Source organism: Morone saxatilis, unplaced genomic scaffold (assembly GCF_004916995.1).
Source record: "Morone saxatilis isolate NCDOM2014 unplaced genomic scaffold, NCSU_SB_2.0 Contig7, whole genome shotgun sequence".
Lineage (NCBI taxonomy): Eukaryota > Metazoa > Chordata > Actinopteri > Moronidae > Morone > Morone saxatilis.
Genome location: NW_023340246.1, coordinates 12,113,843 through 12,128,334, shown reverse-complemented (window position 1 = coordinate 12,128,334; position 14,492 = coordinate 12,113,843). Strand labels below are relative to the sequence as shown.

Below are 14,492 nucleotides of genomic sequence, written 5' to 3'. Positions count from 1 at the left end.
CCCCCCCCCGGTCTGCAGGAATGACTCGACGCTGACACATATAGCACAACTGTTTCATATTTAGTAACATTTTATTGAGGCTACGCTGTAGAAATGATGAATGGAGGCTATTCTGGTAGTGAACACCTGCTCTGGTTTTTATTCTGCCTGAACCGAGATGAAGATTGAAGTCTGTGTGGTGCAGAGAAACTGCACGTCACACTCTCTCTCTGCTCATTTCCTGTTTCATAAATGATTATTGCCTGTTTTCCCATCTCTCAGTGCAATATCCCTGGACTGTTAGAGGATATTGAATGGGTGACTGTCAGTGCAATTCTGGATGGAAGGAGGAGGAGGAGGAGGGTGGGCACATGCGACAGGCATGGCTGAGCAGTATCTGTTGTCATGGCTACACAAAAGTGCATTTACAATTCAACCAACTGAGACCAACTGCAGACCGCTCCCTTCACTTCTCTTCTCCCCCCGTCCTTCTTCTCATTCTTCTCTGTGTCTTCTCCTCCATAACTTTCCCCACTTTCTTCTATTCTTCATCAGTCATTTCCTCTCACATCCTCTTCTTCTCCTTTTCATGTTTCCTGTCTTGGAGTCTCTGTGACAAACAGACAGATTCAGAAACAATGATGATCATTTCTTGTGTTTTCTAAGAAGTAGGCTCTTCTTAAAATAGACTTGTAAACTTAAAACCTAGAGAGGTTTCTCTAGAGAGAGCTAATCAACAATATTAAAATGAAGTGTCAGAGTGTGTCAGTCTTTTGATATTGAAATTATAATAAGAAAACAAACTTATTTAATCGTTTTCAATTATTTTGAATCACATAATCTTCGTGAATCACTAACAAATGACATTTTCTGTAATTGTGGGATCAACATATATTAACATAGCAAGACATCTTCCAGTAAGAAATGTACAAAACAAACATTTCAAATAAATTGTTCACAGATTAGCAGAAGAAAGTAAAGAAATGCTACAAACTTTCCTCTGTTTAATAACTGGTAACCAGCTCAGTTAAATGTTTTCTATGTCAGTAGCAATGTCAGTCTTTGTGCATCTTTATACAACAGAGGAACAAGTAGACAATAAGATGATGAGAAAACAGTTTATAAAGAACTATTGCTCATTGTCACCCGAACAAACAGCGTCTATCTGCTTTACAGTGGAAACATTGTTCTCGTCTCTAATCAGTCTCTGTTTTCTCTTCCTGCTTCCCATTTTCCTCCGTCCTTCCTTCCCCACTCACCTCTCCTCACCCCCTCACCTCACCCAGGCGGCTCTGATGGGTGGTACCACCATGGTGATGGGTCTGGTCCTGCCTGAACAACACTGCTCCCTGCTGGACGCCTACGAGAAGTGCAGAGCTCAGGCCGACGCCAAGGCGTGCTGCGACTACGCTCTGCATGTCGGGGTGACTTGGTGGGGACCAAAGGTAAGAGCCAAGGAGGGGTCACCATGTGAGCAGGACCAGGACCAGCGACCTGCATGGACGCACTTCCACTCACATCTTTTATCAACAGAACTCACTCTTGCTGTTCTGCTCCTTAAGCTATTATGCTCGCTGAATGACTAATAAAGCAGCAGTCCATTTTCATCTATGGGTGAAATGTGTGATGACCTAGATTAAACCTTACACGAACTAGGTTAACACACATACTCACTGGGCACGTTAGGCAGAGTCTGTGAGTCAACGTGCCTCATTCAGCCTTTGGCTTTAATGTCTGTGTTCATCATCTGCTGACTTTGTGCCACATGTTATTATATATATAAAATGTTTAACGCTACATTGTGTAAAATCTAGCTGTTAAAAACATCTTTGTTGTTCCTTCATATAACAGCAAGTATTATTGTCGTTATTAATTAATAGCAGTTATCCTTTATTAATTGAGAAATCATTTGGTATCTATGTTCAATTCAATGATCAATGAATCATTTCAGCTCTGATGGCATCATGTTGCTGTTTAGTGTTTTATGATGGCCATTATACTAAGATCCTTTGTTATTGATCTTCAATAATACCCTTCAATGTTATAATAAATTGACTATTAACTCTTTTTATTCAACACTAATGTTACTATATTACTTTAGTATAGTTACTGCAGCTTTGTAAGTACATGAAACCTGCATTGTTATCTTCCTACTGACTGAGATTACAATAAACACCTGAAGCTTTTATGGTTAGTGAAGTTATAACTTAAAGCCTTTTAAATGAAGGAAGATATATACAGTACTTCTTCATATGAACAAAGTATTATCCTTCATTTGAATTTCACTGCAGTATAGTTAGAATATATTTTCCTGTTAAACACCTTATAGTTTCTGTTTAGTGTATTATACATTTCTCTATGTTGTGAATGTCTCTTTGGGACTATGAATGTGATGCAGTGTGATCTCATTCTGGCTGCTCTCCAAGCTCATTTCACGCCCCATATAACAAACACACACACACACACACACACAGACACATACACACACACACAGACACATACACAAACACACACATACACACAAACACACACATACAAACACACACACACATACAAACACACACAGACACACACACACATACACACAGTTTCTCTTTCCCTCTATGACTACATCCACACTGACTAATGCTCTTCACTGTCTGATTTTGTAAATACCAGTACAGTATTATTTATACTTACTGACTTATATTTATATTTACAGTCTATATACAAACCAAACCAAAACTTTTTCACTTCTCAGAAATGATTTGCAACCAGAACTAATCCACATCGTTGACCTCTGACCTTTGTCCTGTGCTCAGGTGCGTAACGAGATGGAGACCCTGGTGAGAGAGCATGGAGTGAACTCATTCCAGATGTTCATGGCCTACAAAGACATGATGATGCTGAGGGACTGCGAGCTCTACCAGACGCTGCAGACCTGTAAGGACATTGGCGCCATCGCACGCGTCCACGCTGAGAACGGAGAGCTGGTGGCAGAGGTGCTCATCCAACAAACACTCAAATGACCACACACACAGTTGCTTCTTTCTATGTTTTCCTTTTGATAACAGATGTTCAGCACAGTAAATAATTACTTTACTTGCTTTGACAAATTTCTGCCTGTCATGAAAGTTCATTAGTTGCTGAATATTTTGATGTTATGTGCCTATTTTGGCCACTGAAGTAGAAACATTTTAGAGACAGTTTGTTCTGTATGTGTGTGTTTGAAGAAACAATTACAAAATGTAAAATAACTTACCAAGTGTATGTGTGTGTGTCGTTAGAGTGCCAAAGAGGCTCTGGATTTGGGCATCAGTGGACCGGAGGGTATTGAGATCAGTCGACCAGAGGAGGTACATTTACATTTACGTTATTTTTCATTTAGATAAACTTACATGAGTAGAAAGCACTTTGTGTCCGTTTCTTTTTTTATCCTTCAAATGTTGATAATAAAACATTTTAGTGTATTAAAGTTTTCACACTGACAATTAGAAAGGGAAATCTTTTTGGGAAACCTGTAGGGATGATTGTTGAGTGTTTATTAAACCTCTCATTTTGTGACTCTGTCTCATCAGCTGGAGTCTGAGGCGACTCACAGAGCTGTCACCATCGCCAATAGGGTAAACAGACACAAAACCCAATTTTAACATCCTGTCTGTGTGCAGGTGTCGGTGTGTTACTGATAAATGATTGAATGCACTTTGCAGGCTCGCTGCCCGATCTACCTGGTGAATGTGTCCAGTATGTCTGCTGGAGATATGATTGCTGCTGCTAAGATGCAAGGTGGGCTGCAACAAAGACACACTAGTATGTTCTATTTACCACGTAGATGAGGATGATCTCCTTGTAACAAACCTCTTTCCTGTTTTCTGTTCTTTCTGTTCTTTCTGTTCTGTCCCTGCAGGTAAGGTGGTCCACGCAGAGACCACAGTAGCTCACGCAGTGTTGAATGGGATGCAGTATTACCACCAGGACTGGGCTCATGCTGCCGCCCATGTTATCATCCCTCCTCTCCGCCTCGACCCCAACACACCCAGCTACCTCATGGGCCTGCTGGGCAAGTATGTGCTTTGTACAGATAGTGCCCTTAAAATACAGACTGACTGACATCAAAGATACAAAACCTGCCCTAAACTAAAACACACATATGCTGTTTCCAGTGATACTCTGAGTGTTGTGGCATCAGAGCACCGTCCGTTTACCATCAAGCAGAGAGCTTTGGGCAAGGAGGACTTCACAAAGATCCCTCATGGAGTAGCTGGAGTCCAGGACCGGATGAGTGTCATTTGGGAGAGGGGAGTGGTACGTACACACACACACACAGACACACACACACACATTATTTAGTGACAGTAACAGGAGCGGACCATGTCCATCGCCTTAGGTTTTGTAGCAGAGCAGCGAGTTCAACCGCAACTATTTTTACAATATATTACTGTGAGGTAAAAAATCATATTAAAACTTTGGAAACAGTTTTTTCTCACTGTGAAATATTAACTAAAGTTAAGTTGTTCTGCTACGTCACTCTCCATTTTGAATTGAATTAAATAATCTTAATAATAGTGTGTGATGCACCATTTTTTACAAATCTTGTAGTATTTGCTGGTTTGAGATTACAGAGCCTTATTTGTGTGGTGTAACCGTATTTCAAAAATGGTTAGGGTTTTAAAACTCCTGTAGTCTGAGCCCAGCTTTACTCTAATAATATCTCTGAGGAATGAAGTCCGAACAGGGCATTGTCTGAAAAAGCAGCCAAATCAAGTCCTGCAAAATAGAGACACACGTAGTTTTTTACAATAGAGTTTTGTCAGTGTCCGATATGCTGATATTTTCCAACTCATATTGGCCGATTGATGCCAATATATGCACATATTTCTCCCCCCTCCCCTGTAGTGTAATTAACATATCATTATGCCTTTTGTTATTGTGATGGCCTACTGGCAGATGCATAAATATAATGCAATTAATTTAAAAATGTACACAGCTTTTGCTAACAGTTTTTGTTGCTGGTGTCAGTTTCTTTCTGTTCTTCACAAATGAGTCATAATGATTGGGATGACAGCCCTTATGATGGGAAATTAAATATGTAGTGTTGAAAGAATGCGATGGTTTGGTTCCTCCTGGCCGGACAAACTCTGAGAAATTGTTTCAATCAGCATCTTTGCTATCTGTTTTGGACATTTAAAAAAAACCTCCGCACCATGTGTGGATTATTACAGCGTCATCTTTTTGTCGTATCAACAGAAATGTTCATGAAACATTTAATTTTAAAGCCTTTGTCAGTCGATACCTTTAATGTGCCGATGTTATCGCGCATCCCTCCTGCACGACAACATCGGCAAATAATCTTATGACTTCTTACATTTCTTTATATATTAATACCTGCAGGTTACAGGAAAAATGGATGAGAATCGTTTTGTGGCTGTGACGAGCTCTAACGCTGCAAAGATCTACAACCTGTACCCACGCAAGGGTCGTATCATCCCCGGGGCTGACGCTGATGTGGTGGTCTGGGACCCAGACGCAGCGAGGTACAAACTTATATTCACAAACACAGACTGCTTGTCGTTATTACTTGATTTTGTGCTGAACACACTCGCTGGTATTAATGGCTGTTCCGTCTGTGCAGGACGATCTCTGTGAGCACTCAGGTGCAGGGCGGAGACTTCAACCTGTACGAGGGGCTGCGCTGCCACGGTGTTCCCCTGGTCACCATCAGCCGAGGACGTTTGGTGTGTGAGAACGGCGTGTTCATGTGTGCCGAGGGCTCCGGAAAGTTCTACCCACAGCGCACTTTCCCTGACTACCTCTACAAGAAGATGGTGCAGAGAGAAAAGGTGTGTTCACTTTTCATTCATTCACATCTGTGTTTCTGTCCTCCAATCACTTAAAACAGAATCAAATGATGTTACTAAAACGTTCTCCTGTCAGTACACCAGGACTCATGCTGTGCTGTGTCAGCTGACACTGAACCTGCTGCGAACACACCCATCATACTGTGTCTAACTGCACTGATTTGACAGTCTATATAAAGGATTTAATGCTCTTGCTCTCTCTGTGCGCTGACACTGCTGTGTCTGCAAAATCCTCCTCCATCCAGCCTCTGCAGGGTTTGGCTTTCCTGTGTTTTAAATGGACGGTTTATACTGCCGGGAATTCAATACTGCTGCTTTTCCATTCTCACTACTTTTTATTTATTTGCTGGGTATCAGTTCAAGTCATTATATTATTATTATTACATTCAAGATTTGTCACATTCCGTGTTTTTATACTGTGTCGGTCGGCTCTTTTTAAAAAGTATTGTGATTATTGGACATTTAGTCAGAGTCTGTGAAAGGCAAACACTTGTTTTGTTTAGCCAACTCTTGATGATGCTCCTGAACGAACAACTGTCAGGTCAAATAAATGTTGAGTGTTATTGACAGGACTATTATTGTTACTTAATACCCCCTCTAACCAAGAACACCACATCATGTTCCTTCATGAAGGGAATAAAGAACCAATTTTAGCTAAACTTTTGGTGACGACTAGACTTTTGATTTAAAATCTGCGTTCCCTTCTGTATCTGTGAGTATTTATTCTTTACCTTTCACCTCTTGCCTCTCTGTTTCAGACTCAGGCCTACAAAGGGGTTGTCAGGGATCCCTACTCTGGTGATGTGGCCAAGGTGGCCAACACTATGAAGAAGGAGCTCGGTTTGGGCCCCATAGACGGAGAGGCCAACAAAGGAGGCTCTGGTGTTCGGGTGCACCAGGGAGTCCGAGACCTCCATGAGTCCTCCTTTAGCCTTTCGGGTATAAAACTTAACATTGCGATTGTTTAGTAAGTCCCTCAGAACTTTTGTTGTGGTGATTTTTTTGGGGGGTCAGACTGAAGGAAGAATTTGTGTTTTTCTCTCAGGATCTCAGGTTGATGACCACATCCCGAAGAGGTCCTCTGCTCGGATCCTGGCCCCCCCTGGCGGTCGCTCCAGTGGTATCTGGTAATCACTGGTGCAGGAGCTTCAACCGTCCGACCCTCCTTGTTTTGTATATTTCTGAGCAACCAGGAAAACTGCACTGATTTTTAATCACAGGATTAAAGTTAAGAAGGGAAAAATAATTCAAGCACTTGTCTGTTATTGGTGAAGACCTAGCTGATGATCAGTGATCTGCCAAAGTGACTTTTACAAATATAATTTGTGTCTTAATTGGAGTGACTGACCTGATTAATTTAAACGAGAGTAAAGGGCTATCTGTGAATTTAAAATGTTTTGCCAAATTCAAGCTGATCATACTAACATTCACAAAGCCTTCTCATTATCACCCTGCTCCTATCCCGTGTGCAAACTAAGTGCAAACTAAACAAACTGTGAAAGATCAAAACCAGTACAGTTTTTGATGGTTTAAACTGAAGTGACGTCGACTGAATTATTTAAAAAAAACTGGATTCAGTGAAAAATCTATTATACCCCTGTCACACACACACAAACATACGGTACACTGTAGACACCATAGCTTTAGACTCATTTGAAGATCTGTGTGGATTCTGTTTGTGATTAAAGACCCACTGTGCTCGGCTTCCTGCAGCACTGTGGGTTCCTCTAACAGTGTTTTTATTTCCAATGGACGAACTGTGCTGTGTGGTGGTGAAATCCAACTGCTTCGAACACCGTGTGATCTTACAACTACACTCTGTAGATAGAGTCAGACTTGACCCTATCCATCCTTATATTTTCACTGCCTCTGACTGAAACAACTCTCACATATCCCAGAAACATCCCTGCCTCACCTGCAATGTAGCAGGGTCTATAGACTGAGTTACAGAATTATACAACCTGTAGGCTGACCTGGGGTTATAAATCTGCTCCCAGGACTGATCCAACAACAGCTCAATGTAGGCATTTCTGTCATGGAAACGTGGTTTTTATAGACCGTGCAAAGTGCTAAAAGACTGAAGAGAAGTCAGTTCAGTTTCTTAAAAGAAGGATGACGAGAAGGTGATTTAAAGATCACAGTGGGGATATGAAGGAGGAAAAGCTTTCTGTGACTGTGCTACTGATAATACAAAACATAAGAATAATGCTTCATGTCCTTTACATGAATAAAGTTGAACGCAGTGCCTTCTCATGCACCAGAGAGATCACTTAAAGCCTGCTGAGTGAAAACATCAGGGGTCTCATTTATCAAAATGTGTCTAAAGCTCTAAATCTGGGGGCAAGAGCTGCCTGTAGTCACAAGAAAGAGTTAATTAAATTAGAATGAACAGTCTAATTTACTTGTTTAGCTTTTTTCAACTCATTGTTTTGGTTTTATAGCCCACAACTTTACTGTTGTGGTTAACTCTCAGAGCTCTCAACAAAACCGTTCCCAGCAATAAAGCTCTCATAAACCCATTGTAGGCTGACCTTCAGCAACAAATGACAAAGTTAGCAACTAGCCAGTGAAGAAAATGGAGGATTAAGCAGCTGAAGAAACAGGACTTTATCCTCAGCAGTTGGACAGGGCAACAGAAACATGTGAATGTGTAAACACGCAACTCTTAATATATAGTAGCTATAACAACTTAATATGGCTATAATGTGCCAAATGTGTGTGATGTTCAGCTTGTTTTGGAGTTCTGCCCCAAACTGATTCATGCAGCTTCAGTGGAGGACGTCTTGTGGAAAAATAAAGCACATCAGAGACAGCGAGGCTGAGGTTCAGAATTACTGGTTTCAAATGTTTGCACATTATCAAGCACAAGAAGAATATAATAATATAATAAATCTGATTCTCTGTGGAAATCAGTGTTTGCACAATTTACATACAAAATTGTCCGTACACACAGTTGATAATTGAGGCCCCAGATTGAGCACAGAGGGCCCCGAAAGAAATGATGTTGTTGAGTTTCAGTAGCATCTCCACCACATTTTGAAAGCCAACTTCCTACTTGTAGGGAAATAAAACAGGACTGTTACTAGAGCAGAGTGTCTCCACAGAGCAGGACGATTGAGCTGCACAGGATGAAGAAAACCACTGACCCTCTCACCTCCTGATGATGTCTCATTCCTGCCAACCAGTATCATATTTATACATTATCACGTCTTTTTGTCTGTGAACTATATATTTAGGATGTTTGTTTTCTTTAGTTTTTTTAGTTGAAAGAGTAAATGTGCCAATGTGAATCACCCGTGCCACACCCACACCCATGCATGAAGAGCACCACTTCAGAGACAGAGGAGTGAAATCTCTCCACAGGCTCACAACAACTGGTGCTGTTTTTTACAATTACCTACGATGACATTATTTTATTGTTGGATGGTTTCGTTGTTTTGAAGGCACTGTGACTGGTCGGTGGCTGTGTGTGTTTGTAGATCCTTGTTGTGTTGGACAGTGAACCTGTTGAATCTGTAAGTGGCTGCTTGTTTCTTACCACAAGAGTAACAGCAAAAAGAATAAAGTGAGAAAAATAACGTTTTGATTCTTCTTATGTGTCCACTGATGTTTCTAAAATACCAACATGGTACAAGTTAGCAAAAGATTAATAAAGTGATTGATTCATTAACAAATGCATAGAAAAAGCACAAAAAGATCATATTAAACTCTTCATCCGGAGGGAGTATGTTCTGCCTGACATGCTTCGCATACATGAATGTAGTTTGTATACAAGCATACTAAAATAGAAAAACAGTAAGTTGAAAGAAGAAGTAGAAATACAGGGAAATGCAAACTACAAATAAGAGTGAAATTGCAAAACGAATGAAAGTGCAGGGTACCAATTAAAAAATAAAAGCAAATTTTAACCAAAATCCTATTTAAATCCATGAGAAAGGAAAACTCACTTTCACATATGGGAATCAGCTGGATGAAGCAACTGGTTTTATTTGATGCAACCAGGCTGGTGTCCCCGGTTGACCTGCCATAAAATGTCAAGCCGGCTCGGATCACACAAGGTTTGACGCTTCTGTCTCCTTAATATAAATTATTGTACTCTACTACAGAGATTATTTTTCTCTTCCCCAATGAAAAAGAATAATAAACCAGAGTTAGTCAAACAATTACATACTACAAGTCAAAGTTATGGAAAAACCCTGCAAACATTAAAGTATAATAATAATAATAATAATAATTTAATATGTTTTCTGTTGTAGGCTACTGTGCTGAATCCTATTACAATCATATATAATCATATTACCTAAATACATAATTATAAAGCAAAGATACACTCACTGACATCCAGTGGTGAAAACTAAGTACATTTACTCAACTACTGTACTTAAATACAGTTTTAAGGTACTTGCACTTTATTTGAGTATTTCCATCAATGATAGGCCTATTTATACTTCTACTGCCCTACATTTCAGAGGGACATATTTTATTTTTAACTGCATCACATTTATGTAACTGCTTTAGTTACATTGCAGATTAAGATTTTGAATATGAAATAATAAACTAAATTGTGTTGTTTTATTATGTATTAAGCCACCCACACATATATAAAGTATTTAAAATAAACTTCACCTTTCTACAACATCAAAGTGACACACTGATGCATCAATAATTGATCATCACTAATATATATTTTTTCTAAACTGGTACTTTTATTTACTTCTACACACTTAAAAACATATTTTGATGCTAATACTTTTGCACTTTAGTTTTATGCAGGACTTTTAGTTGTATTTTTACCCTAATATAGCGGCAGCTGATGTTTATGTTCTGGCCAAATAATATGTAAACTTGTATTCAAAGTGAGTGGATAACTGAAACAGAGGATGACGGAGAAGCACTAACGTTACGGCTCCACAGTTTAGCGCCGTCGTACCTTTTCTCCATCATGGCCGCTCACGGGGACACCAGTTTCATAAAAAGTCATGCTAAAAACCTGCAACTGTCGTGCGCATGCGCCACGCCAACGGCTTAGGTGAGAGCAGTCTCGCGCAACTTGCTAGCAACGGCTGGGGTTATAGCAACGGAAAAGCCCATCATCAGACACAACGGAGCGGCTGCACAGGGACGCTGTCGCACTTCAGTGAGTAACTCATAATAACTCAACTTAACTTAAAATGTGCTTCTTTATGTGTGAAATCACTTTATTTCACGGCTTGTTTAATTTATGCCTCACGTAAATACTTGAATCCTCCCGTCGGTGACAGTTATCCTGTCAGCGGTAATGTGCGTGTGTAGACCCGAACAGGCCCTCAGAGCAGCGTAACGTCAGGCTAAAGAAAGTCCCGCTTTCAGCTGCACTCAGATGTGTTCAGAGTTCGCTCATAACGCCGCGGTGACATATATAAAAAAAACAAGTGGAAAGTCTCTAAATTCACCAACAACAAGAACTCCAAGACGAGCCAAGTCTCAACCAGCGCTAGCAGTGTTAAGTAGTTAGCCTGGAGCTAGCAGCATTATACAGTACAGTCACACTGTGGCAGCGGTTGCTCGTCGCACCGACCGCGGATCCAACGCCAACTGTCAGAACACCGAGGATGACCCGTGAACGGCGCCGGGCAACAGGCTGCGGATGTCGGCCACAGAGCTCCGCACAGGAGGGCCCCGACCGAGCGACCAACTGACCGACTGCGTACTTTATAACGCACTTGTTTCTGCTGACTGAGCGTTAACACGGACATTACCGCTTAATGACAACCGGAGGCTTTTTAATTAGTCTAATAACTGCTGCTGCTCCGAAAACACTTTACTCCTTAATTCATATTTACTTGCTTTAAAATATTTATTTTTGTTATATTTTTTTTATTTTTTTACAAATGTGTTCATACTCAGGGACAATGTAAGTCAGAGTTTAGGGGGTCCTATATAAGTTAGTCTGTATATAATAGCATCATACTAAACGCTAAATACATGACATTCATTGTTTTTGCATTCATTTGAGGCCATGATAATTTACAGCCTTCATTTATTAACTGTTAAGATATAAACAACATTTTACACAAATTGTGCAACTTTTTAGTGGGTGAAAGGGTGAAACCACTTTGGTGCCATAAATATCAGTGTGTACATGTAAATCCCAGTTTAAATCATCATAAGTTTAAACATGTTTTTGATGTAATGTTTTTATTATGGCAGGTTTTAGGGGGTGCTGCAGCCTCCTTCATACTCATGCTTTATTATGACTAAACCTTCTTTGTCTGCTAATTACGGTATATATATATATATCCTTTTACAAGATCAACAAGAAACTGCTGCTTTTCTGGAAGAGCACATTTAATGTTATTATAATTCCCCTGTTCTGATTATTTTATGTTTTACAATCTGTTAATACTGTATGGCAGCAGTACAGTGCTAAAACAATCAGTTAAATCAGAATATAGTTATAGATTTATTTCCTATTTTATAACAATAAGATAGGAAATAAATACATACATACACATACAGAGTATATAAAAGTAGCACTAAAGGAATAAATAAAGGGAAAACTTTTATTTACAAAGGAAGATATAAAGTTTACACACACATTATATTTATTATATTTTACCACACACACACAACAACTGCTGGTGGTTACTATGGTTCCTCCGTTGTATCTAGACATGGTCACTCATATTGATAGTTGTAAAGAATAAAATGTGCCCATTTAGAGTTGCAACTGATGATTATTATTATGAATCTGAATGAAGTATATTGAGTTTAATATTATAAAGAAGAAGCTGGAACTGTAGAATCAAACTATACATTTAACAGTTAATAATAATAACTCTTAAAATAAATTAAAATAGTTATTTTACACTGTATTTGTGTCTTACTTTGGCAGCGGTAACAGCAAGTAATAGAAACCTTTTAGGAATTACATTTTGTCCTTACGACAGACTGTCAGTGGGGGAGTCCAGGTTTATGGTTACACGCTTACATTCAGGTCTAATCATGTTATTATAAATCAATGACACCGTCCTCATGGTCTGTAGGGTGACACATCATCTTATCTGTTGTTGTACACAAACTATGAGTCAACTGTAGTCGTTTTCTTATCATTTAAACAAGGCCAAACTGTTATTTTCATTACCAATTAAAGGTGTAACATTTAGGAGAATCTGTTATAATATATATAATATATAATAAGTATGTTCTCATTAGTGTAATATAGGGATTTAGTTTTTGTTACCTTAGACGAGCCGTTTATATCTGCAGACACTGTGGGTCCGTTACTACAGTAGCCCAGAAGGGACAAACCGAACACTGGCTTTACATAAAAATGAAACCTTTAAAATAAAGCTGCCGTTGAACGGTCACTCTGGGTTAATTTGCCCATAATGCTCTGTTTCTCTCTCACATATGTAAAGTGAGCGGACAGTTGTAAAGTGTGCAGTTTGGACAGTTGAGGAGCAAAATAAAGTCTTTCTTGCGTTAACACGTACGTATTCACCCTCCGAACGACCACAGAACCAGCAGCTTCTCCTGCCACTAACACACGAGCAGCATTTTCCTGGTGGACGGTGTCAGTAGGTGATAGCTCATCATACATCCTGTACGGAGGAAGTTCTTTGTAACCCTTATCACAAGCTGTCAGTGCGATACATTTGATTTTAGCTTTTATTCCTGCTGCTGCTCTCAGCGGCCGTTGTGAACCATGACGGGTTACAGGATGTTGGACCGGAGCTAAAAGGATTAACTGAGGCCGAGATTAGTGACCCAGCAGGTGAACTAGTGACTGGCTGCTAGTTTATCTATTATTATATCTATTGTGTTTCTCTCTGTGACCCTGTGGAGGTGCTGCTGAGCGGCCCGTAACTTCTGGTTTCTGTCTCCAGGTCTTTCTGTACGGTGGTCCACCACAACCCCACTGGACCAGTTCACACCCAACACACACACAGTGCAGGTGAGTTATTGTGTGTGTGTGTTTGTTTTTATTTGTTTGCCTGGCTGGATATCCAATTTAATGGCAGTATTAGCATAAACACTCAAGTGTCTTATATTTGCATAATAATAATATTAAACAGTATTTTTACCACCTGTAATAAAGTTAGAAAGGTCCATGGTTGAACCAGAACTAAAACATTTCAGGACAGTTTACAAATAATTAGAAAATAAACAATAATATGAAATAAAGTTAAGACTCTTCTCTTACTGTACCAATGCAGTGAGTATTACAGATATTAGGTGGTTTAAATGATTCTATAATTAATATTCTTTTTAAGTCTTAGTCTGTATTTCCACCTTCAAAATAAGATTAATTGGAATCAGGGAATTATTTTATTAAAATAACTATAATTTTACCAATTCCCTAATTGCTGTTTTATCTTCAGAAAATAAATTATTGAAATCATTTACATCATATGTTTGCCACAGTAAGGAATCTCTTTACTTTTGTGACTTGTCTCTCTCAGCTTGTATCTTTTAGCTCCCCTCACTTATAACATAAAGCAGTGCAAGAGATGAAGACTATAACTTGGAGGATAGAGGCATATAGGCTACACAAAGAAGCTAAATTGAACGTTTTATCTAAAAAATAAAATAAGAAAGAACATTCAAATAACAAATTGACTGTCGTTCAAAACGTTTTGATTTGAGTGCCTGAAAAAACCTAAAATCCATTTTAAAGGGGAACTTTTTCAGCTT

At 39.4% G+C, this 14,492-nt stretch overlaps 2 protein-coding genes across 3 annotated transcripts in view; both read left to right on the top strand.

Annotated features, from left to right (window-relative positions):
- Nucleotides 1–9,395, top strand: part of LOC118340246 (dihydropyrimidinase-related protein 5-like) — a gene marked incomplete at its 5' end in the record, with an annotated part of 11,145 nt that extends 1,750 nt beyond the window's left edge. The window contains 11 exon segments of the mRNA XM_035678113.1: nucleotides 1,266–1,424; nucleotides 2,781–2,960; nucleotides 3,246–3,314; nucleotides 3,537–3,581; nucleotides 3,669–3,744; nucleotides 3,866–4,022; nucleotides 4,122–4,263; nucleotides 5,350–5,492; nucleotides 5,591–5,798; nucleotides 6,575–6,755; nucleotides 6,862–9,395. Of these exon segments, the coding sequence (XP_035534006.1) occupies nucleotides 1,266–1,424; nucleotides 2,781–2,960; nucleotides 3,246–3,314; nucleotides 3,537–3,581; nucleotides 3,669–3,744; nucleotides 3,866–4,022; nucleotides 4,122–4,263; nucleotides 5,350–5,492; nucleotides 5,591–5,798; nucleotides 6,575–6,755; nucleotides 6,862–6,947 (1,446 nt within the window).
- Nucleotides 9,396–10,859: 1,464 nt separating this feature from the next.
- The window catches only part of LOC118340243 (microtubule-associated protein RP/EB family member 3-like), a 9,337-nt gene continuing 5,704 nt past the window's right edge, over nucleotides 10,860–14,492 (top strand). For both annotated transcript variants that reach the window (XM_035678104.1, XM_035678103.1), the window contains exons 1-2: nucleotides 10,860–10,953; nucleotides 13,685–13,752. The gene's annotated coding sequence lies outside the window, so the exon portion shown is untranslated. The remainder of the gene's footprint in view (nucleotides 10,954–13,684; nucleotides 13,753–14,492) is intronic.